A 26,486-nucleotide genomic window follows, 5' to 3' on the forward strand; every position below is an offset into this window, starting at 1 on the left:
CGCAAAACACACACAAAAAAAAAATTCAGTGGACTGGGTTTGATTGGTAGGCTATAATTTATCAATCTTTAATGGAGAGCTGATCATACTAAGCATCAGGATTTCAAATATTTAAAAGTAGAGTTATCCTATACATTATTTTAAAAACTTGAATGTGTGCACTGTACAATTGTGAAGATTATTTGATTACTGTGAAGAAGTTTTATAAGGTGTCCCTACCTCATCCATCCTCATCCATCTGGGGTGTCTATCTGACTTGCTGATTATTTCTGTAGATAAAAGTTTTATTAGGACATCCTCTGACTCATTTACTTATAGTTTGACTGCTTTTCACACAGGACAATCAAGATGAGTATTTTAAATAAGTATTGTATGGCTCACAAAAACCAAACTCTTTATTTTTGAGAAAGGACTGCTCCTGATCTTATACTCTTATAATGTTCCTTTTAAGGATGAAATTATAGAATATGATATGGGAAATGGTTGCTGTAGTAAGTCCAGAAAATGACTATATCTGTAATTTTCTCAAAACACTGTTTCTTTTTTTTTTTTTTTTGGTTTTTGGGCCACACCCGTTTGACGCTCAGGGGTTACTCCTGGCTATGTGCTCAGAAATCGCCCCTGGCTTGGGGGGACCATATGGGACGCCGGGGGATCGAACTGCGGTCCTTCCTTGGCTAGCGCTTGCAAGGCAGACACCTTACCTCCAGCGCCACCTACCCGGCCCCCAAAACACTGTTTCTTCATTATTGTTTTTTTCAACTCAAATCTTGCTCAAGAAACTAAACATACTTTCTGCCATTCATATTCTTGCTGCGTTGGAATTTTTAATATCAAATCAGTTACTTTTAAGAATATTAGTGAGGACTTTAAACAGTAAGGAGGCTGAACATAAATAATATGGTTGAAGGAAAATGAGAATAGAAATAATTCAGTTTACATGCAGAGATTCTAATCCAGTTCATATATTCTATCTTCAAGCATATTCTTGCTTAGTGAATGAAACTGGAAAAATCTCTTCTCAGTGATGCACCGTTTGCTTTTGTCTTTGGCATATTATCAATTTTGGAAAAAAGCAATTGCTTTGATGCCAGCAGATCTTATTCTGGGCTTTATTTGGAAGATAGTTTATTGCTGCTGCTGTTGAATAATATTCCTAAAGTATAGATAGTAATGAAGTTTGGGGAAAGAGCATTATTTTTCTACTATTTAATTGTAAAGCCTAGTTATCAAGAATGAAGCTAGGTATTCTTTTTATACATTGTGCTTCATTTTAGTTTGTTGATACAGGAAACTTTTATGATATAATCCATGCATAAATCTCCTGCCTTTATTGGAAAGACAAATTAATATTGTTAATAGTAAAAACAAAAACCACGTTTTCTTGTTTGACTTTTGAGTACTTCTTTTTTAGGAGAGAGTTTCTTTTTCTTCCCATACATTCTTGATACCCATGGTAACTTTTTTTTTTTTTGGCTTCATTCCAAGCCTCCTATTTTTCTTCACATCCTTTAGCGTCTAGTTCTCTTTTTCTACATGATACTTATGTTGATTAGTTCCCAAGACTTACATTTTCACATATGTGCCTATGAATGGCTCCACTTTTATATCTTTGTTTTTAAATTTTAGGCTTATATATTGTTATGTTTTTTATTTTCTACCTTTTATTTTCAAATTTGATTTTAATCCAGAGTTTTATGTGTACAATTTACCAAGCTTGTAGGATATTTTTGTTGACCATCTCATAAACATGAACTTTCATTTCTCTTGAATCTATTGTACTTTCTTTCTCATTATGATGGATAGTACCACAATCTGCTATGTTGCCAAAGCTAAAAACTGCCATCATTGGTTCTTCCCTCTTTCTTATTTTTGTAAACAGATAATTTCAGAATCCTCTTGCGTTCTCCCTCCTGTATCCTTAGAATAAATCTTTGATTTTTTTCCTTCACATAATCATCACTACTTTTAGATCACCTGAAATTATAGCTCTCTTATTTTCTTGTTTTAGTCTTGCATCCGTATGCTTTTTTTTTTTTGGTGGGTCACACCCGGTAATGCTCAGGGGTCACTCCTGGTGATGTGCTCAGAAATCATTCCTGGCTTGGGGGACCATATGGGATATCGGGGATCAAACCCAGATCCATCTTGGGTCAGCCACGTGTAAGACAAATGCCCTACTGCTGCACTATCGCTCCGGCCCCAGATGCTTTTACTAAAACCAAAATTGTGTTGCCTTTTTATGTCAAATTCTTACAGGTTTATTATTCTTAAAATAGAGTTTAATTTGCTGTTTATTTTTCTATATTTTCTTTTATCACCTTTTTACCTTTCTAACTTTGTATCATTCTTTCACTCCATTTAGAATGTATTTTAATTATGTCCCTGATTATGTGCTGCTGAGCTTTGACCACTTTTCCTTCTCTACCTCGTATACTAAATTTCAAGTTTTATCTTTCATAATGTACCTGCTTCCCACTTCAGCCAAGTCAAAGTTAGGTTTACTTGCTGTGAATTTTCTTAGTATCTCACACTTTCCCTTTCTTGGCATATATTACTCTAATAATAGTATCCTTATTGTCTAGATATGTTTCTAATAAAGAAGTTTTGTCTCATAGTTAATAAATTTGAATTTTTTAGCTGTACATATTTAATGCTCACAAATATTTTCTTGTATGGTAAGAAAGTGCAATATGTACAACTTTAAAATTCTGTTACTTGGTTTTCATTTATTAAATTTGACTTAAATCAGTTCAGACTCATGGAATTTCATTTCTTTTCTCAGTGTATAAATGTCCCCACTCCCACCACAACCTTCCCATTTACTCCAGTAACCGACATTCTTTTTTACTGAATTCTGTTAATATTTTTGTTTCTTACTAGTTGGTTTGATATAGTAATTAATAATACATAGGTGAATGAAACCATCAGTCATTATTTATTGTATACATTGTTTATTGTACTTAGCATAATTCAAGTTTTATTTATTTTGTCTCTCAAACTGCATGATTTCATCTTTAATTAGTAGAGTATAATTCATTGGGTATATATAGCACAGCTTTTTTTGAGTCATCTATGGACATTTGATTCCATGTGTATTGAAAACAATCTGTGAACATGTGATCTGTGCTGTGAACATGTGGCTGCAAATATCCTTTTGAATTAGTCTTTTTCTTCACTTAAATGCTTAAGAGTGGTATTGCTGGATCATACTGAGTTTCTGTATCAACTGCACCAGTTTAAGTTCCCATAACAGAGTAACTGAGCTTTTTTCCTCCATATCTTCACCAAAAGTTACTGTTTAAACCACCACACTGTAAAAACCATCCTCATGGTTCATTGTAATTTTTTTTTACATGTCATGTACTTTTTTAAGTGATTTATCACTCTCTGCCTGCTTGAGAGGAAAATGTAAGCATCTAGTACTATGGGGGAAAAGAAGGAGATCCACACTTAACAAGTGTTCAAACTATTTTTTGGTTCTGTGAAGGACTGACTGACTACAAGGATGCAAACCACTATTGTGCAAGACAAGCACTTTATTTTCTGTACTAACTTGCTGGCATTCTAGTATATTTTTTAAATCAGCATATTACAAATTTTAATACTAATGTTCCAGAATTCTCTTCTGTTTTATATTTGGGGTGCAGCTGACCTTTGGGTGAGTTTGCAAAAGTGTAAGAATGCAGTGCTCTTAGGCCCTCCGGTGCCAGAGACTTGCCAGGTGACATCTCAGCTGTGCTGGGGACCTCCAGAGCTGCACCTTGGAAAAACTCGGGACCATGTATGTGTGACCAGGGATTGAACCAAGATTGACTGCATACAGTGCGTGTGTCTTAATCCCTGTATTCTCTGTCTGGCCACTCATACTGCTTTATTTTTATAGTCACCCATAATTGACTTCTTTCACTCTTTTCATCACCAAATATATTTCTTTTTTAAAAGTCTACACAATAGGACCTGGTTATTTATCATAATTCTCATCAATGTTGGAACAATACAGTGTGGGATACTAAATAGCCTTGGGTGCATTTGAATAATTTTTTTCTGTTTGTTCACTTGGTAGCTTTTTTATTGAGATAAATTTTTTTTTGGAAAGAGTACAATAGATAAGTTTGAGAATCTCTAATCTACACCTTTTTTAATCTATACTGCTAATAATTCTTTGCAAGTAAACCATAGTGATGGATTTGGTGTTTTTATTTTTATATATTTTTCTCTAACTCTATTTAAATAAACTAAATAGTTGGGCTCCATTTATTTATTACAGTCTACCCTGATCTTTGTACTATCAACCTTGTGGCAGTAAGTGATACAGAAAAGCACGCTGATAGAATTGCTTTCTGGGATGATGTCTATGGCTTCAATATGTCCTGCATGAAGAAAGCAGTTATTCCAGAAGCTATTGTAGAAGTTTTAGATCCCAAGACTCTTATATCAGACCCATGTAGTATTAAGGTAGGTATTTTTCCATTTTTCATGAGTTTTGTTTCATGAATACAAAAGGTCCCACTATTACCATTTCTCTTTCAGTTATGAGATGCATTCTAATGTCTCATTTACAGCCATATTATTTATATAAGTAATTGCACACACACAATTTTGATTTCTCTCATTCAAGTTTCTTCCAGACTTCTCAAATGAGGGATTGCATTGAATTACCTATGAAACTAAAGAACTACTTCTGAATTATTTTTTTTATTATCTTATTCCTTGCTATGTTAATTTTATACTTTTAGTTAGTAAATTATCCTGGACTAAAGTTATATGGGTTGAGTTACATGAATAAGACCATTTCATTGAAATTTCAGTTAACATTTTTGCTAGTTTATGTGCCACTTTTGGCAGAGCTTGGTGGCTCCACCTGGGTTATTTTTCTGGCTCATTCCCAGTACTGCAATCAAAACATGTGTTTTATTCAGCACATATTCATTGTGTTGGAAGTTCATAATATCATTGCTTAGCCATTGAATGAGAACATTTTTTAGTGGAAATTGGAGATTTTATTTATGAAATTCTGCAGAATTAATTTTCTAGTTTCAATATTTGCCAAAGTTAAATAAAAAATTTTAAGCCAGGGCCCGGAGAGATAGCACAGCGGCGTTTGCCTTGCAAGCAGCCAATCCAGGATCAAAGTTGGTTGGTTCGAATCCCGGTGTTTCATATGGTCCCCCATGCCTGCCAGGAGCTATTTCTGAGCAGACAGCCAGGAGTAACCCCTGAGCACCGCCAGGTGTGGCCCAAAAACCAAAAAAAAAAAAAATTTTTTTTTGTTTAAGCTATTGGGGCCAGAGAGGTAGCATGGAGGTAAGGTGTTTTGCCTTGCATGCAGAAGGTCGGTGGTTCGAATCCCATATGGTCCCCTTGCCAGGGGTGCCTGCCAGGGTGATTTCTGAGCGCAGAGCCTGAGTGCCACCGAGTGTGACCAAAAAAGAAGAACAAAACCCCACCAAAATAAATAAATATATAAAAATAAAAGTTTAAAAAAAATTTTAAGCCATTGATGTAATAAAAAATTAAAAAGCTATGTGTTTTAGCCCTTTAGCCTGTCTCCCTGATACAATATTGCTTTTCTAAAAAATTTTTTCTTTAATTTGCCTGTATCATTCAATCAAATAAACATATCTTGTTCAGTGCTAGGTTTGAAATAGTGTCTCCTTTTTTTGATGAGAGTATTACTTTAATCACATTAGTAATTTTCACTCCACCAAATATTCATTAAATGTTTTAATTTTCTTAAATTAGCATCAAATAATAAATATGCAAAGTTTCTTAACAAGAGCAAGCTGATTATAATTACATTTTGCTTTTAAGGAGAAATGCAGCCTGTCTAACGATTATAGGACTTTCATTGCTCTGGTACACTGATAGTAAGGGATTTATTTGGGTTCTTTGGCAAAGGGTAGGAGTATACAGTTTAACCAACTCAGCCTTAAGGCTGAGCAGAAAGAAGAGGGTGGGGAGGCAATTTCTTTTTCTTTGCTTAATCCCCAAGACTGTTGTGAATACTAATGGAAAGAAATTAGGACTTGGAAACAAAAGTATGTCCCTTTTTTTTTTTTTTAAATCAGTCATCTGTTTAACCCAGTCCTATAAACAGAAAATGTCCACATTGTAACTTCAGATTCATCATGTAACAGATTATTTAGAATGGAGTTAAATATGCATGTTTTGCATGTTAAGGTGCCAATTTTGACTTGTTGCCCCTCCTCCTCACCCTCCAGTTCCCCACAGTACTGCTAGGAGCAGTCTCTAAACACAGAACCAGGAGTAGCCCCCAACCATTGCAAAATATAGCCCAAAACACAGACCCAAAAATTGGAGTTCTAATTGAGATACCTAGTCATATGAGTTTTGTTTATTCCTTTATAATGCATTATAGATTTTAAATCTCTAATTATGTGTTTCAAGGCTGGCAGATCCTTTACATTCTAGTCAGATTGTTGTTGCTGAAAGATGGTTGATTCCATCTACTCTCCATAATGAAATAGAGATTTGAACAAGGCAAGAGTTGGGAAAATAGCTCTTTGGTTGAAATTGTGTGATTGTTATTCATATCTAATCAAATGCAAATGCAGCTACAAAATAAATACTAAAATAATTAGTTTTGTTCACTAGTATTTGTTTTCAAGTTTGTTTTCTAATATAAATATTAATGGCTACTGTATATAAACTATAGCAAATAGTACCTTTAGTGTTATAGAACATGATTTTATTTGGAAAACAGGAAGACAAACCAGAAACATTATTTGATAAATACCCAAAGCAATCTAACTAATGATTCTACTTATATTACTTATTTGATTTAAAGAAAAAAGTTTCTAATTAAAATTCTAATGTGATATAAAGAAAAAAATGATACTGCTAGTAGCCATTATTTTTATTTCTTTTTATTTGCCCACTGTGATGGTTAGTGTTTAGAATTTTAATGTCAATGGAAAATAATACCAAAGTAGTGTGAATGATTAATAATTGCAAAATATTTATTTGATTTTGTATAAAAATACTATTTTTTATTTGTTTTTACTGTTCTTACTAAATTCACCTTTCAAAATGTTCTTTTTTTAAATATGTAGCACATAGATTGCAATATGACATCTATCTCAGATTTGGAATTTTCTTCAGATTTTACTCTGAAAATCACAAAGACATCCTTGTGTACGGTAAGCTGTTTCATTCTACTTTCACACATTTCACTAGCAATATAGTTGAATGACAGACTATTGAATTAATTACTAGGACTGTGATAAATGAAGGAGACTATTGCCTTTGACAATCTATCTTTGCCTCTGTAAAGCTATTGAACAGACCTATTTTAATAGGTCAATAGACTTCACTAAAGTTAGCTTAGTTCAGAATACAAAGTATAAGGAAACCTTGTTTACATGATGACTTTTTATAGTTCCTCCTTTGTTATCTGTTATGACTATTTTTGAAATTATAGTCAACCTTATCTTAAAAATAAAAAGTTTATACCTGTCCCAGTAACTATATACTCAATTAGATTATGATGTGTATTTTACATGTTTTATTTCATGTGCGAAAAGAAACTGATGAAGAATTCTTTACCTTTCTTTTTTTTTGTTTTTTGTTTTTGTTTTTGGGCCATACCCTTCGATGCTCAGGGACTACTCCTGGCTGTCTGCTCAGAAATAGCTCCTGGCAGGCGCGGGGAACCGTATGGGACACCGGGATTTGAACCAACCACCTTTGGTCCTGGATCGGCTGCTTGCAAGGCAAATGCCGCTGTGCTATCTCTCTGGGCCCATTCTTTACCTTTCTTAAAGAATCAACCTGGCATATAACAGAAGTATGGGTTATAGAAAATTTAGGCAAATACATCACACGAAATAAGTCAGAGGGAGAAGTACAAATACTGGGTGTCTGACTCATTATGGTATATAGAGAACTAAGATGAGGGAGTAGACAAAATAAAAAGATAATAGATCCTTGTTCCTGAATTACAGAACTGAAAATATGAAGCAAAGGAGTAATGTGCTTAAGGTGCTGGAAAGGGGGATGCTGAGGTGAACAGGAAGTAATGGGGCAAACATTGGTAGAGGGTTGTGGGCATTTTGGTGGAAGTGAGGTGATCTGATTATGTACATCAAAACATAAACATGAACACTATTGTAAACATATGACCAAAACTATGATTTGAAGAAATGAAAAGCATTATAATAATAATTAAACACATTCCCTCTAAATTAACTAATAAACTTTATAGTGATGTTTTTACTATAAACAAGTGCACTTTTAAAATATTTTTAGAAAAAGTGTGCTTTGGGGCTGGAGAGATAGTACAGTGGGTATGGTACTTGTTTGCACACTGCCCTCCCAGATCCAGTCCCTGAGAGCCCAGATGATCCACTGATCCACCAGCACAGAGGCAAAGATAGACTGTAAAAGGCTATCATCCCAAGTACAGAGCCAGGTGTAAACCCCAAGCAGAATGTGCCCCCCAAAACAAAAAATGAGAGAAAGAAAAATAGTGTGCATTAAATAATTTGGAACTGAAAATATAATTAAATAATTGTTTTCTTAGTCTTTTTTATTTTATTTTATTTGGGGGATTTTTGGGGTGCCACACTCAGTGACACCCAGATCTATGCACTCAGAAATCGCTCCTGGCTTGGGGGACCATATGGGATACGGGGAAGGGGGGTGTTGTTGAACTGAGGTCTGTCCTGGGTTAGCTGTATGAGGGTCAGTTGAGTGCAAGGCAAACGCCCTACTGCTGTGCTATTGTTCCTGCCCTGTCTTAGTCTAAAGTAAGGGTATGCAAAATTAAATTGACAAGTCTATTTTTGCCACTCATTAGTTTGCTACTTTAAGTTTCTTAGGTAGTCTATACTTTAGACTGATTAAGAAAATCAGTAATCTAGACCTTGAAAACTAGTTTTGAAGATAAATGAACTAATTCAAATATTTGTGTTTGTATGAAAGCACCTATAGGTGTACACAGAAATTTAAATTGTTAACATATATTTTAAAATAATATATACTTGTATATTATACTAACATAAACAAGCCTTTAAAAGATTAAGAATGCTATTAAGTGGGCATTTCCTTAGGTTTGACTTTATGTAGGTGTTATTGACACAAATATTAATATTTTAAAATTACTAACTATATATTTAAAATATAGTCTTTATTATGAAATATAGAGTCAGAAACTGTAAAATTTGACTTTAGTTGTTTATCAGATTCTTTTACTACTCTGTCCAGACTGATTAGGCCAAAGATCTTAGGCTGTTTTAAAATTTTTTAAGAGTTGCCGGAGAGATAGCAATGGAGGTTAAACATTTGCCTTCCAGGCAAGGTTGGTAGTTTGAATCCCGGCATCCCATATGGTCCCCAGAGCCTGCCAGGAGTGATTTCTGAGCATAGAGCCAGGAGTAACTCCTGGGTGCTGCCGGGTGTCACCCAAAAACCAAAAAAATAAAAATAAAAAATTTTAAGTTTATTTGATCCAAAATTTTGTATTAAGCTAATGTATTAGCTTACTTTTATTAAGGTCTTCTTTGAAAGTAATTATAAATTAATTATTAAATAATGCTATTTTGATTTACTTTTCAGTGATCTTTACCTAAATCAAAGTATAAGACAAATATAAAAATGTAGTGAAGGCTTCAAAAGTTGGCTCTAGATGTGTCTTTCTAGCTTTATATAAACAAATGAATTTGTTGAATTCTTGCCTGCTCCATTGGTGATGATTATCACTGACAGCTCCAGATGAGTAAAACCCTTTGCTACCATCCTTTCCTATTTCCTGCCCAATTTCTTTTTTCTACATGTCAACTTCGTGAATATAGATTATGTGATGCATTAGCTATCCATAAACTTGGAGACAAAATTTTGTTATAGCAATAACATGATGCTGCAGAAAGTTTTAGCACAGATTTTATATGCAAGCTTAATCATTAAGACAATTTTTGAATAAAGAACACATATACACTGTTTATTTTAAAATATAGTTTTTCCAAAAGATTATCTAAATCATTTTGACTAAAGTAACTTTGACGTATAGCAAAGAATGCCCTATGACTATGTGACATTATAGTTAAAAGTTTGTTTTCTTTTTATTTCTTTTTTCCTTTTTTATTATTTAATTTTTATTTTTAATTATGAGAACAAAGATGCAAAGAAAGAGGACAAGGTAAACTTACAGTGGAAGGACAATCACCCATAAACAGAATTCTCAGTAGTCCCATTGCTGATATCTTAACTTTGAACTTTCAGCCAAAGAACCCATGTACAATTACTTTGTCCCTCAAGTCCCCAGATTGTAATCATAATATTTCTTAGCACCACACAAAGCAATCTAAAACCATAAAACTTATGTGACTCCTTAAACATTGAAGGCAAAGTACTTTTTTACATTTCCATTCACATGCATATTAGTTTAAGTTAACCTCAAAAGTTTAAGTGGGTTGTTTTTCTTAAGGATTAGAGTCAAAGGAGCACAGTAAAAGCAGTGTTAGAGTGGCAATTATTGTTTGCATAGGCCCACCAAAATATGAGGGACATGGAAAGGAAAAACCTTGGCCTAAATACAAGGAGACCCTACCCCTGAAGTTTCCTGGCATAAGACCAACTCTAGGCTCCAGGCATACTAATTTGTCCAGTCCAATTGTCTGTAGTGCCAATACACTTTTATTTTTCACACAGTCTTTATTGTTGGTATCATGTTTCTGTACATTAGGACAATTTTTAATAAAAAATTTTAATGCCTGTCATGAAAATATTTCATAACAAATGTATTTTAAAAGATTTGGTGTCGAGTTGGAACTTTGCTTTTCCTTTATAACCTTAGAAAATTAATTAAAATGCTAAAAAATACAAAAATAATGCTGGAATAGTATGGAGAAAATTAATGTGGGTTTTTATTTTTCCTTTTTATGCACTGCCGGTAAAAACCCAGGACATGACACAGAAGAGGCATTTTGTTTACTGTTGAACTACATGCCCAACCCTAGAGAAGATTATTTTCTTTTTTTTTTTTTTTTTTTTTTTTTTTTTTTTTTTTTTTTTTTTTTTGGTTTTTGGGCCACACCCGGTGACGCTCAGGGGTTACTCCTGGCTATGCGCTCAGAAGTCGCTCCTGGCTTGGGGGACCATATGGGACGCCGGGGGATCGAACCGTGGTCCGTCTCCTAGGCTAGCGCAGGTAAGGCAGGCACCTTACCTCGAGCGCCACCGCCCGGCCCCCGAGAAGATTATTTTCATGAGAAAAAAGCATGTGTGGGAATTTTTCTTTTCTTTCTTTCTTTTTTTTTTTTTTTTTTTGGTTAAGTGAAGAAAAAAAATGGTTGATTTTTTTTTTTTTTCTATTGCTAAACATAAGGTTTCAAACACATCAGTTATTTTCTTCCTGTGCTTAAAATGCATCCCTGGAGTGCAGGGGAAATTTATGGAAAATTTTTGAGTAGCTGACCCATTTTTTAATCTATACATTTTTATTTAAGAGTGAAATTATAAATTTGTGTCGAGTTAAAAATTAATAAATTGAATTGCTTTTTTTTTTTGGTGTGGGCGTCACACTGAAGGCGCTTAGATAGGTTGCTCCTATCTCTGCGCTCAGTAATTGCCCCTGGCAGGCTCAAGGGACCACATGGAATGCGGGAATCAACCGTGTCCATCCTAGGTCAGCCACGTGCAAGGCAAAATGCCCTACCACTTTGCTATCTCTCTGGCCCCAGGAAATTGAATTGTTTTAAATAACAAAATATTAGGAACATCTTCTTTGTTTTCATTTCAGTAATGTGTATGCTACATAGACTGATAGTGGTTTAGGGTATTTTTCTTATTTAAATGAACCTTTAGTGGAAAACATTTTTTCTTTGTAATCTTCAACACACACATTTTCATACCTGTATTTGTATACCGTTGGTGAAACTTAGTAGAATTTTTAATTTAATGTTTTTATATGAATAACTTCTGTGTCATGGACATTTTGCATGATGTGAGTCTTGGTTGCCAATAATGGTTGAAGAATAAATTTTCAGTGTATTCTGATCATGTACAGAGTTATTTTTTCTAGTCTTTTATATATTGATATCATATTACTTTTATTTAAGATATCAGTTTAGGAAAAATTGCTTTCAATTTAATGATACGTATAGATTTAGTTAACTGGTATTCTTGCTATCATATTAACCTATTTAAATTTGCAGTAAACAAAAATTAAATTTCTTTATCTTTTTGGGGGATGGGCACATCTGGCAGCTCTTAGGCATTACTCCTGGCTCTGCGCTCAGGAATTACTGTTGGCAGGTTTGGGGGATCACATAGAATGCTAGGGGTTGAACCCAGGTTGGTCATGCACAAGGCAAACACACTACCTGCTGTGCTATTGCTCCAGCCCCTAAAATCTTTTTTTTGTTTGTATTTTTTTATTTTTGTTTTTGTTTTTGGGCCACACCCTGTGATCTTCAGGGGTTACTCTTGGCTATGCACTCTGGATTTGCTCCCGACTTGGGTGACCATATGGGATGCTGGGGATCGAACTGAGGTTCATCCTGGGTCAGTTGTGTGCAAGGCAAACACCCTACTGCTGCACTATTGCTCCGGCCCCTAAAATCTTTTATTTTTGTGAAATGTTTATAAGTACTTAAAACCAAGTGGTTAAAATTATACAGTTTAGAATTTATACCTTTTATCATTAAGTTCTAGTTTATTATTGTGTCTTTGCACAATGTTCACTTTTTTGATTTCTAGCAGCATTTATATTGGCTTTTGTCTATAAATTCATTAAAATACAGTCACGTGGCTCAATAGACTGTAATGCGTGCTTGCATGTGGGAGACCCATATTTGAACCCCAGCACTGCACATTTTTTATATACTACTAGGAATGAGCTTGGATAATGAACTGGGAGGGGACACTGAGCTCTAGTTGGCTGGATCCCCAAACCAAAACTACATAAATAAAACTATTTATAGTCAGATGTACCTTTTTCATATTCTAAGTCAACATTGACTTTTTTTACTGCTATTATTTTTAAACAAACTATCTTAAAATGAAAACATTAAATATAAAAGTCCATGCTTCACATATATAAATTAAATAATACATTTGACAAGCAATAATTTTTCTGTAATACATTCTCCTAAAACTTCATTTTTTTTAAATTGTATTACTTTATTTCAACTCCATGGTTTACAGTGTTGTTCATAGTACTGTTGTTTCTGGTATTCCATGTTCCAACACCAATTCCACCACCATTGTAACATTCCCTCCACCATTGTTTTCTTGGCAAGCACAAAATAATTTCCACTCCAGAAATTCCAGGATCTTTGAAGCAAGGCCTATTAGCTAACATGGTAGTGACTTTGGGATGTGGTTTTGGCTGCCTGCTGGGGATTGGGTGATTAGCATTTCTTAGAAGTGTGGAGGGATTAAGTGAGACTGCTCCCCAATACTTGAAAAAGAGTTGAGTACTTAGCACAAAACACAGTATTCTTGGAGTTTTTTTGGTTAGGTGTCTCTGCAGAAATCAGTGAAAAAGAAGTATAGTTGGACCATTGGCCTGGTAGCAATTGGAAGGTGTGAATGCAACTGCCAAAACTTCAGCAGGGTAGGACTTGACCCACACCCAGTCAAACCCACAGTAGCACCCCAGTTTTTTTTTTTTTAACTCCAAGACCAGTGTATCCATGAATTTTCTCGGCTTGCTTCTCTTTTAAGAATAGAATAAATAAAGCTTCGTTTAATATATTTTGGTGGGGGGTTGGGCCACACTTTGACTTTATATTCAGGAATTATTCCTGGTAGTACTCAGGGAACCATATGGGATACCAGGAATTGAACCTAGGTTTTCTGCTTGCAAGACAAATGCCCTACTTGCTATATATCATTCCAGATCTCACTTCCATATCTTTGTTTCAATATATCTTTCTGTTAGTGTACACTAAAATAATGAGTTTTATAGCAATGTCTAATTTATACACTATTCTTAAGTCTTTTTGCTTTGTTTTGTTTTGTTTTGTTTTGGGGCCACATCTGGTAGTGCTCAGGAATTACTCCTGGTTCTACACTCAGAAATCACTCCTAACAGGCTAATGGGATGCCAGAAATTGAACTCCTGGGTCAATTGCATGCAAGGCAGATTCCATACTTGCTGTGCTCTGTACTCTTTTAGTTTTTTTTTGTTTGTTTGTTTTCATTCTTTTTGGTTTGAGACCTATGTAATCTCCTAATTGTTATAGGGCTGTTTGAGGGTAAGGTTAGTGGGCCACTTCAGTAGTGCTTGTATCTTACTCTAGCTCTGTGTTTAGGAATCACTCCTGGTGGGCTCTGGGGACCATACAGAGTTGGGGATTGAACTTGGGTTGGCAATGTGGAAGATAAGTATGTTGCCTGCTGTACTCATACTTTGTCCCAGCAACTTATTTGTTCTTAAACATTGGGGCCAGAACAATAGTATATGAGTTAAGGTACTTGTCTTGAATGCATCCTATTCCAGTTCAGTTCCTAACACTGCCAGGAGTAAGCCCTGAGCACAAAATCTGAAATAAGCCTGAGGACCATTGGATATGGTCTAAATAAATAAAAAAAATGATAATTCATCATTAAGGGTCTTATTTATCAATTCTCTGAGGCTTCTCTATGTTTTTTTTCTTTTTTATCATGGATCACATTTTGCTGTTTCTTTTCGTTTGTTTTTTTTTAATAAATTTATTTAAAGAAAATGCATCACATAGTTGACATAACTGATCATAATACATTTGTTTTAAGATGACCAAAGGCAGTTATTAAAAAGAAAAAGAAAATAGATTGGGGGCCGGGCGGTGGCGCTAAAGGTAAGGTGCCTGCCTTGCCTGCGCTAGCCTTGGACGGACTGTGGTTCGATCCCCCGGTGTCCCATATGGTCCCCCAAGCCAGGAGCAACTTCTGAGCGCATAGCCAGGAGTAACCCCTGAGCATTACCGGGTGTGGCCCAAAAACCAAAAAAAATAAAAATAAAAAGAAAATAGAAAGAAAAACTAAAAAAATGGAAGAGAAAGAAGAAAAAGTTCAGTAGCAAGTATATTTGTGAAAATTATTGTATCACCAATGAACTCATTAAAGCAATAGCAGAAGATTTAGTAAGCTCTTTTTTTTTTTTTTAGGATAAGAGTTAAAGAAATACAGTAAAAGAAAAAAAAAAGGTGTGAGAGTGGCAATTGTTTGCATAGGCCCAGCAAATATGGGGGAAATAGAAAGGAAAAACCTTGGCCTAAATACTAGGAGAACTTACCCCTGAAGTGTTCTGGCATAAGACCAACTCTGAGCTCCAGGCATACTAGGTTGTCCAATCCCTGAGCCATTCTCTGTGGTCCCAGTAAAACTTTTTCGCACCATTACTGTTGGTGGTGTCATGTAGATCCTGGTTTCTGTGCATATCCTACATTAAAGTCAGGATGATGTGGAGCATCCTCTAGTTTCACCTCACCATTAGAGGGCGATGCTTAGAGCCCTGCCCTGCAAGCAGGTTATTGTTGTTGCTAAGTCTGGGTGTTAAAAGGACCCTCTTTGTAGAAAGTCGATGCCAGGGTATCAGTAGGGTCTTCCTGATAGAGGTTTGCTTCCTGGTGATGTTATAGACAACCGTGGTTCTTTCTGTGGATGTATCTATAGTTCAGAGGTGAATGGACAATGCCCATTCTTCTGAGGCCTAAACCAAGTCATTATGACAATGTTCAGGGTATAAGGCCCCATTGCATTACAAAATTTGTGTGTTCCTATTTCTATTAGATAAGAACTTGTTTGCATATGTAATATTTTTCTATTTTAATGTACCTATGCAAAAAAAGGAACAATGCCATAAGGTCTATTGGTGCATATGGGGTTGGGGGCCAAGGGAACAAGTCCAACAATCCCCATAACTTGGTTCTAACGTGAACTCTAAACAGAGAGACTTCTACCAGAATTCCTTACTTAAAAGATCACACACACATACAAAAAAACAACAATGGGGGAAATTGTCTCTATATAAGAGGATACTCTATAAGAGAATACATCTAAAGAAATATTCAAAGGAGATATACATGTTCCTTTTAAGTCCTTAGAAATATTTGGCGGGGGGGGGGGGTTAAATCCGGAGCACCACTTTGATCTGTGATTTGGCCTGTGGGGTCTGAAAAATGGCACCCAATAGTCCCATATCAGGAAATGTCCTTGAGTGGGGTACTTCTCAGAAACCAAGTCTGGTAGCAAGCAAAGGTCCACAAAGAAGGGAGGTGGAGGAAAGGAGGCCACTGAGAATAGCAACAGAGTATTTGGTTTCTTCTCCGGCTGAGAGTCTCTATCTTTTTACTTTGGGAGCTGGTTGGCAATTGGCTGGAGTGGGGACAATGATTTGCTTCGTGAGGAGCCAAGAACTGAGGGTAAAAAGGGTTAAATGTGGGGCAATAGCAGGAAGGGAGTGAAGGACTAGAAATGAGCTTGTAAGGTATTATGACCTAGTTGAGAATTGACAATAATTGAAAGAGTTGGGTTTCAAAATGAGACTTGAAGAATAGACTTTAGTTGAAATGTCTGTTCTGAAGAGGATATTCAGGATTGTTAAATTTATTTATCAATAGATTTTCTTGAGGTACCCAAAACTACCTCTTGAAGATTTTCTGGAATAGTAGAAAAATGAGTAGTAAATCATATTAATGGGGATGTAAAATAAATGGTTGTAGATTATTTTGACTTGGAGATTTGTGTACTATAAGAAAGCTTCTCTTCCTGTTTCTTTGTTCAGTCACCACCTTCATCCACCTTGGTTGCTGAAAAGTAAAGGAAAACTTTACTACAGCTTACTGGCTCAGTTGGGCTTTGTTTGTCTTTTTATTTATTCAGTCACTGAGAAATTGCCAGGTTATTCATGATTAGGTTTCAGGCATGTAGTATTTCAACACTGATCCTTCACTGGTGTCTTCTTTCCATCATTGTCCCATCACTTAATGATAGAAATATGAAAGATAGAGACTGGAGATATATAGGATAGTGGATAGGGCTGAGCTCTTGCCTTGGACACAGACAGGCCAGGTTAAAAAAAAAAGATGAAAGAAACTGATTTTTTTTTTTTTTTTGCTTTATATGAAGTCAAAACCAATCTTTGAGATTTTAAAGACTAAATGTTTTTTGTTGTTGTTGTCTTGTTTTGGTTTTTGGGCTACACACGATTGACACTAAGAGGTTACTCCTGGCTCTGCACTCAGAAATCGCTCCTGGCAGGTTCAGGGGACCATATGGGATGCTGGGAATCAAACCCAGGTTCGTCATGGGTTGCCCGCATGAAAGGCAAACACCTTACTGCTGTGCTATCTCTCTGGTCTCAGACTAAATGTTTTTAAAAGAATCTTATAAAGGCTTATAATTCAGATCAGTGAGTTTGCTGTTAGCGTCCTTTATTTTCATTTTACTTTTTAACTAAGCTTTAAATTTTTCTAATGGCTTACATAAGGAACATTGAGATGAGCCTATTTCTTTATAATTGTTTTCTTTAAATCTCTTTTTAAGGTTTTTGAAGGATCTCTGGCAGTAGAAATCTATTAGTCTATACTCATTCTTAAGAATTAAATCAGTTCCTAGTACTTTGGGGTACAAATTGACCTAATTTTGACCTTGCAAAACTAATCAGCTAAAAAAACTAATTATTAAAACACATCTGTGCTGCTTGGAAATCGTAAGGTTTGTCTTGAACTCGCATCATAGATTTTATTGAGACATCTGGTATATATTTTAGTAGATCTCATTAAGTAAATTTTATGTCTTAGAGGAAGAACACTTCTACTTTTCTACTTTTGCCTCTACGATCAGTTTTATATTTCTCTTGTATGAATGATCATAATATCTAGAGCAGGGTTTCTTAAACTTTTCTTCTCTTTACCCACTATATCATTATCCAGAGAAATACAATGCAACATTGCTTGGTTGGCCTTTAATTATTTTTTGGTCACTATGTATCCAGAAACATTGTTTTTACTACCTGTTTTTTAGCCCTTTGAGCTCTTCTAGATAAATAGTTTTGGGAGTGAAGAGAGCCTCTTAGGGACTATTCCTGGCTCTGTGCTCAGGAAGTATTCAGAGAATCATATGTGGCAGTATTCAGAGAATCATATTTGGTGTCAGAATTTAAACCAGATTTCCAGATAACACACTGCATGCAAAGGCAGTGCTTTACCTCTTGTACTATCTCTCTGGCCCTGTTAACATTTTTTAATAGACTTTGTATCCCATCCTGGCTAAAATAGTTTTATACATATCTAATATTTTAATTAAGTTTAACAAAGGGTTAGAGAGTTCGTACAGGTTTATAGATATTTGCCTTGCACACAGCAGACTCTGAACTTTAACAATCATCCCCTGAATACTGCCAGCATTGTTGGGTGTGACCCAAAAACCAGAAAAAAGTTTTATCAAAGGCATATGTTTGAAAGGGACTTTTAATGAGCCAGAAGCTTGATGAGTAAAAGAAAATGAAAAAATCTCAACAAAACAGAGATATATGAATCATATTTTTTTTGTTTGTTTTTGGGCCACACCCGGCAGCGCTGAGGAGTTACTCCTGGCTCTATGCTCAGAAATCGCTCCTGGCAGGCTCGGGGACCATATGGGATGCCAGGATTCGAATCACTGACCTTCTGCATGCAAGGCAAACACCTTACCTTCATGCTATCTCTCCGGCCCCATGAATCATAATTTTTAATGGAAATTATTTAACACATTGTGTTATTGTTAAAGTGGGAAATAAGCTTTTACCACTAAGAATTCCATGTTTTTTCATGATATTTTTCCTTCTTCCCCATCATATCTCTCTCTCGAAATTTCTTTTTTATTTGTTTTTTTTCGGGGGAGGGCCACACACCCAGTGACGCTCAGGGGTTACTCCCAACTATGTACTCAGAAATCGCTCCTGCTTGGGAGACCATATGGGGGACCAGGGGGATCGAACCGTGGTCTGTCCTAGTTTAGCGTGTACAAAGCAAATGCTCTACCACTTGTGCCATTGCTCCGACCCCTCTAAATTTCTTTTAAATAAAAACTATTTAAGGGTCAAGGGGATTTGAGTACACTATTTGATGAAAAGGAGTAATAAAACTAAGTATGTAAACCACAGAGACAACAGTTTTGAAAACAAGAGATCCAAACTTCAACAAGCAAAATTAAAAATGTACCTGTCAGGGCCGAGTGATAGCACAGCAGATAGGGCATTTGCCTTGCAAGCCGCTGACACAGGTTTGATTCCTAGCAGCCCATTTGGTCCCCCGGGCCTGCCAGGAGTGATTTCTGAACAAAGTCCCCAAGTGTCGTCAGGTGTGGCCCAGAAACAAAAACAAAGAATAAAAATGTACCTGTCAAGGTGGTAATGGGGGTGAGGGAGGTAAATGGAAAATCTGGGAACCCTGGTATAGGGAAGTCACTGATACTAGAACTAGTATGAATTACTGTTCATCATAGTGATTTGATAAAAAACTTTTTTTTTTTTTTTTTTTGGTTTTTGGGCCACACCCGGCAGTGCTCAGGGGGTTACTCCTGGCTGTCTGCTCAGAAATAGCTCCTGGCAGGCATGGCGGACCATATGGGACACCAGGATTCGAACCAACCATCTTTGGTTCTGGATTAGCTGCTTGCAAGGCAAACACACTATGCTATCTCTCTGGGCCCGATAAAAAACATTTTTTAAGACATTTTTTTAAAATAGTGGGAAATATTTAAAATTTTGTAAAATTGAAAAATGTGAAAATACTTTAGTAAGAGATCATGACTGGGATATGCAAACCATACAAAAGACCAGAGTGGATGTGAATGGAGGTTAAAGGGAGTCCATTGCAATAGTTAGGAAAGAAATGGCAATGGTACCCGCAATGGTAATTTTATAGAAGATGGACAAAGAACTATGTAGAATATAAATTTGATAGGATTAGATAAAGAAAAAAGAAATAGACTATATAGTTCCTTGCTTTTACAATTTAGAGAAATACATACTCCTTTTAATACAAAGAAAGATGGGCAATAAGTAAGTTCAGATACTATGTTCATTGTTGATGACTTATATTCTAAATGATTTGGAGTTATACCAGAATGATATTTGTTAAGCAATTGGATTACTTTTCTGCAGCTTGACTTGTCAAGTCATTCTTGTCTATTTGGTATATAAGGGTAGACTCATTGGATGTTTTCTAAGAGTTTATTTTGAAAATACTTTTCAAGGGGCTGGGTTGCAGCCTTACACACAGCCAGCCTTGGCTTGATCACCAGCATTGATGTTGTCCCCCAAGGAGTAATTCCTGATTGCAGATGTAGGAGTAATGCCTGAGCAGTGCTGAGTGTGACCCCAAAACATAAAGATATGCTTTTTTAAGCAAAGCATTTTAAGCAGTCATTAAAAAAAAAAACATATAAATCACTGTTAAACTAGAATTTATTATTTTCGGTTTTTGGGTCACACCCGGCAGTGCTCAGGGGTTACTCGTGGCTCTATGCTCAGAAATCACTCCTGGCAGGCTCCGGGGACCATATGGGATGCTGGGATTTGAACCACCATCCTTCTGCATGCAAGGCAAATGCCCTATCTCCATGCTATCTCTCCGACCCCTAGAATTTTATTTTTTTTAACCTGTGCTAATTCTTGTAGTTAGAAGACTTTAAAAGCTTTTTTCTCTTTAAAGTAAATCTAGTGAAGTAGCATCATACACAAACAATTCAATAATTCAAACAAACTATTCATTGGAGAAAACCAAACAGAAGTCTCTGAGAGATATAACGATCTATTTACCACAGATGATTCTACCCTTTATTTTACTTAGTGAACATGTGTCCCAGAATGCACATGAAGTAGCAAACACATCTGCCATTTCTTCAGTTATTATCAGCATCCAAGTATTTCTCTAGTGTGAGCATCTTGTTAGATAACATGCAATTCTTGTCTTTATAAGTATATGTTTTCACAAAAACAGGGCATTCTGTTACTAGCCATCTGCTTCATCTGTAGACCTGTAAAGGCAGTTGTGATTTAAAGCATTGCCAATGGTTGTATTGAACTTACAATGGTTATATTAAATTTATTGGAGTATGGATTATATGCTAGTTTTATTATAAACTTTTCTAAGGAATTTCCCAGGGCAATTTTTTTCTTATCAATTTTATTAAGATACCATGCCAAAGTTGTTCATAATAGAGTTGTATTAGAGTTTTGACACCTATCACCTTTGTTCCCACCCTCATTCCACCAATGTCCTCAGGTTCCCTCCCATTAGACTGCTCTTTTGGCAGGTATACAACATTATTTTATAGTAAGTGCTCCAATAAAACTTAAAGGAATGGAATGACTAGAAAATAAATCAAAGATCAATTGGTGATGATTGATTGTTGAGTGATTTTAATCAAAATAAATAAGATGTAAATTAATTATTGAACAGATTTAAAAATTTTTTAGCAAGTTAGGAGTAAACATTTCTTTCTTCATCTAGTAAAGAACACCATATGCACTGTTACTGAGTGCCATAATCAATGCCACATGTTGGAAACCCATAATCAATGCCACATGTTGGAAAGTTTCTTCTGTCCTTTAGAGAAGTCCTTTTAATGCTTCTTGCAAGGCTAATTTTATGGCTATGGATTTCCTAAGCCAGGTTCATAAAGCTCTAGCATTCCTTTAAATTAGAACCATAATCTAGGTAAATAGAGTATTCTTGGTGGGGTGGTGTTAATTTTGTTACCCAACTCTTCTGGCTTGCAATTTCATTTGATAGATCTGCTATACATCTAATGGGATTTTTTTCTCTATTATTTCTTCAAGACATTTGAATTCCAGTCTATAAGGAATCTGATTCTGTGGTATGCTGTTCATTTCTTTTCAGTCTATTTTCTACCCTTTCTTGTTTCTTAGAAGTTTCTTTCATCTCATCTTGGAGCTCCTGGCCCCTGAAGGATAACTTCTGTTATTCTGCTATTCAGAACTTCTTTCTGAGTTTTTATATATTACCTACCATGTTCTTCATTTCTGTCATTTATGATTGTAGTTGTTTTCAATTAATCTTATACTTGTGTTTTGCTGAATACCTGTGTCATTGTTTCTTTGAGTTTGTTGAACATCTTGATGTTATTAAAGACATAGTCTTAGAATTTGCTGATGTCTTTGGTGATATTGTTCACTCATTGAGCTTGATGGATTTCTATGTATTTTCCCCATTGGTCTTCTGGGAATGAGTGGGAATTCTCTGCTGGGAATGAGTCTTTCATTAGACCCTGGAAGATATTGAGGGATTAGTCCAGGGTTGCTCTTTTCTTTGCCTATCTTCACAAAATGCCAGGAAGAATTTATTGAATTGACCTATCAGGAGCTGTGGTGTGGCCATTTTATATGGTACCAGTTGGGTGTGAAGGTTGCTGGGACCTCACCAGAAGAAAGAGACTCTGCGTCCTGTTCTGGATTAGGCCCAGTGATATAATAAGCTGAGGCAAGCCTCACGTGGAATGGTTGAAAAGAAAGCAGGTCTTTCCAGGGTACTTTTGTTTTGTATTTTTTTTAAACCACACTTTGTTATTATGTGACTTTTTTCAGGTTTTCAGTATTTTATTAACTGAGTTTTATGCTTATTGAATATAGACTAATAGAAGTAATTATCTGCAATTCTAAACCATTATTTTAATCTATTCAGAATGGAAAGACAGACTGGGGAACTGTGAGGTTGAGTAAAATTGCTTTTCTCTAGGGTTGACTGATTCTTATCCTTTTGATCTAATGCCAAATTATAAGTAGGAGCTAAACATTTAAAAAAATTCAACTTTGGGGCTGGAGAGATAGCATGGAGGTAAGGTGTTTGCCTTGCATGCAGAAGTTCAGTGGTTCGAATCTGGCATCCCATATGGTCCCCTGAGCCGGCCAGGGGCAATTTCTGAACATAGAGCCAGGAGTAACTCCTGAGCCCTGCTGGGTGTGACCCAAAAACCAAAAAAAAAAAAAAAAAAAAAAATTTCAATTTTGATTCTAAAGCTTCTAGTTATCTTAGGAAAGAACTTAAATATTAAATTCTTCTAGTATTTTTTTAATTTTTAATTATGAGAACAAAGATGCAAAGAAAGAGGACAAGGTAAAGAATTCACAGTAGTCCCATTGCTGATATCTTAACTTTGAACTTTCAGCCAAAGAACATTAAGAAAAATAAAACAGAACCCATGTACAATTACTTTGTCCCTCAAGTCCCCATATTGTAGTACATAATATTTCTTAGCAGCACACAAAGCAATCTAAAGCCATAAAACTTACGTGACTCCTTAAACATTGAAGACATAGTACTTTTTTACATTTCTATGCACATGCATATTAGTTTAAGTTAACCTCAAAAGTTTAAGTGGGTTGTTTTTCTTAAGGATTAGAGTCAAAGCAGCACAGTAAAAACCATGTTAGAGTGGCAATTATTGTTTGCATAGGCTCACCAAAATATGAGGGACATGGAAAGGAAAATCCTTGGCCTAAATACAAGGAGACCCTACCCCTGAAGTTTCCTGGCATAAGACCAACTCTAGGCTCCAGGCAAACTAGTTTGTCCAATCCAAGTCATTGTCTGTAGTGCCAATACACTTTTATTTTTCACACAGTCTCTGTTGTTGGTATCATGTTTCTGTATTAAAGGTCCTGGAATCTGCATACCCTACATTGAAGTCAGGATGTGGAGTGTCCTCTAGTTTCACTTCACAATTAAAAGGCAAAGCAGAGAGCCCTGTCCTGTAAGCAGGTCGTTTTTGTTGTCAAGTCTTCTTAGTGTTAAGGGAAGTCTCTTTTGAGCAGGTCGATGTCAGAGCAGCGGTAGGGTCTTCCCTGGTAGAGGATTGCTTCCAGGTATTGTTATAAAAAATCTTGGAAGTTTCGTAGATAGCTTCCTTTGTTCAGGGGTGAATGGAGAATGCCCATTTTTCTGAGGCCTGTGCCAGGTCATTATGTCAGTGTTCAGGGTGTAAGGTCCCATTACACTACAAGATTTGTATGTTCCAATCTCTATTAGATAAGAACTTATTTGTATGTATAGTATTTTCCCATTTTAAAGTGCCTATGCAAACAAGGAACAATGCCATGTGGCATTATCTGTGCATATGGGGGCTGTAAAAACAAGTCCAACAATCCCCATGACCTGGTTCAATCATAAGCATTAAACTGAGGGACTCTTTCACCAAAATTCCTTATTGAACAGCTCACAAAGAGAAGAAAAGATAAAAAATGGGTAGAATCGTCACTGTATAAGAGAATATTTAGTAAAAGTTATAGCTGTCAAGGAAAATACACATAAAATATTCAAAAGACATATGTGTCCATTTTATGTCTTTTGAAATAGTTGGGGGTTGTTAAATCCAATGCACGACTTTGGTCTGTGATTAGGACTATGCAGTACTGAAGTTAAAAAGAGTAAATGTGGGGTACTGATGGTTGGGGTGAGAGAGTTAAGGAGTAAAAATGAGCTTTGTAGGGGTGTGTGAAAGGGCAGAATACAAAAGGGACATTCTGCATACACAAAACATAACTTAAGGATAGGGAATACTATTAATATATACTGTGCTAGCGCCCCTGCACAGTTTTGAACATGTAGACTGGCAAGAAATTGCCAGTGACTACCTTAGTGCAGCCAAGCAAATCTCAGCACATCCCAAGTTAGGACCCACCTTTTCTGGTCACCTGGGCTGGCACCCAGGGAAGGTCTGGAGGCTGGGGGCAGAAGAGGGGATGGCTGGGGGCCTATCAAGGCCCCCAGCACCTCCAAGCTAGGGAGAAGTCTCCCCAAACCCCATGCCAGCTAGAGCTATCCTCCAGATCAAGAAAGGATTCGGTAGAGAACTGGAAGCCAGGATCTGCCCGCCCTCCACCCTTTGCCCTTCCCCCAGTGCTGGGGAAAGGGTGGGAAAAGCTTGGGACCCCCTCCAGGAGGGACCACCCGACACCCACCTTTTCTGGCCGCCTGGGCTGGCACCTAGGGAAGGCCTGGAGGCTGGGGACAGAAGAGGGGATGGCTTGTGCATCCCATCAAGGCTCCCAGCACCCCCAAGCAAGGGAGAAGGCCTTCAACATGGGGTCTCCCCAAACCCCATGCCGGCTAGAGCTGAAATTCTTCTAGTATTTAATTTAGTGAATTATTGAGATCATTTAGCTACATTATAGACGGTTTAATTCTAGATAGATGTAGAGTCATGCTTGAAATAAGCTTTGTAAGGGTCAGAAAACACATGAGAAATAATCACATGCAGACTGGATTCAAATACTAATCTCAAGCTTAGCAATCAACATAAATGTGATTTATTTATCAAATAATCAATAATAGTAGACTCCTGATTAGAGATGTCAAGGAAGTTTTTCCTAGACTTATCACAGAGCTGCCAAGTAGCATTAATCAGTGGTGATAATAAGATTCTCCAGGTATTTTGCTTTTTGGTTCATACAGATATCCCTGGTGTAAGGAACAAATTACTCCAGAAATTATGTGAAGGATTTCCTTTGATTTATGGTCTGGCAGACATTATCGTGAATATTGGCATTCAGATTGTCTAAAATTTCAGAAACAGCCAATGTTTTTAGACATCTCATATATGTGCGCGTGTTCACAGAAATGTTCAGCCTTGGGCCCGGAGAGATAGCACAGCGGTGTTTGCCTTGCAATCAGCCAATTCAGGACCAAAGGTGGTTGGTTCAAATCCCGGTGTCCCATATGGTCCCCCGTGCCTGCCAGGAGCTATTTCTGAGCAGACAGCCAGGAGTAACCCCTGAGCACCGCCGGGAGTGGCCCAAAAACCAAAAACCAAAAAAAAAAAAAAAAAAAGAAATGTTCAGCCTTCATGAGAAAATGAGTCAAGACAGAAAATAGATTTTTGTTAGGTGATTTAAATCGGACTATGATACTTAAAAAGATCAGTCTGTCTTTATCTTTCCTACAAGACTGAGAATATGACTAATCTTGAATGGAGTTTATAAAAATGATTAAAATACAAAAGGAAAATTGGAACAGTGGTTTTAACCACATGGTATAAGCTTCAGATTTAGACTCAGTGAATTAAATTTACTAGTTTTAATTTAGACAAACACTTCTTTAAAATTCTTTAAAATTGTTTCATTTCTAGCAAAAGGCTTATTTCATCTGGTTTTCAGTATATCCACTTTCTGTTGGGATTTTGGACTGTGATTTCTTAGGTAAGGTTTACTTATTCCATCAAAATCGAATTTACAACTGATTTTGTTTTGAGTCCTACCTCAAGAACTGGGCTTTCTTTACCAAAATTGTTCTTTGATGAAAAAAATTTGACCTATCTGTACATCTGAAAATATATCAGAAATTAGACTTTCCTTTGGAGTGGATGCATTTATATAAGTTAACAGCTTTTCAAAGCAAAGAATCAGTTATGCACAGTTTTGTGTGTATGCAGTATTTTTAATTCCTAAATCACTATGACATAACTATTACAATGTCATAACTGTTATAGAATGTACTTCCCTTTAACAATTGTTATGTTCTGGTTGTCCCTCAAAA

The 26,486-nt window shown here is 36.1% G+C and overlaps 1 protein-coding gene across 3 annotated transcripts in view; it reads left to right on the top strand.

Moving 5' to 3' along the window:
• Nucleotides 1–26,486, top strand: part of PRMT3 (protein arginine methyltransferase 3) — a 130,692-nt gene that overhangs the window by 70,051 nt on the left and 34,155 nt on the right. For all 3 annotated transcript variants that reach the window (XM_049781032.1, XM_049781033.1, XM_049781034.1), the window contains 2 exons: nt 4,271–4,458; nt 7,077–7,163. In XM_049781032.1, the coding sequence (XP_049636989.1) occupies nt 4,271–4,458; nt 7,077–7,163 (275 nt within the window). The remainder of the gene's footprint in view (nt 1–4,270; nt 4,459–7,076; nt 7,164–26,486) is intronic.

Source organism: Suncus etruscus, chromosome 9, assembly GCF_024139225.1.
Source record: "Suncus etruscus isolate mSunEtr1 chromosome 9, mSunEtr1.pri.cur, whole genome shotgun sequence".
Classification (NCBI taxonomy): Eukaryota; Metazoa; Chordata; class Mammalia; order Eulipotyphla; family Soricidae; genus Suncus; species Suncus etruscus.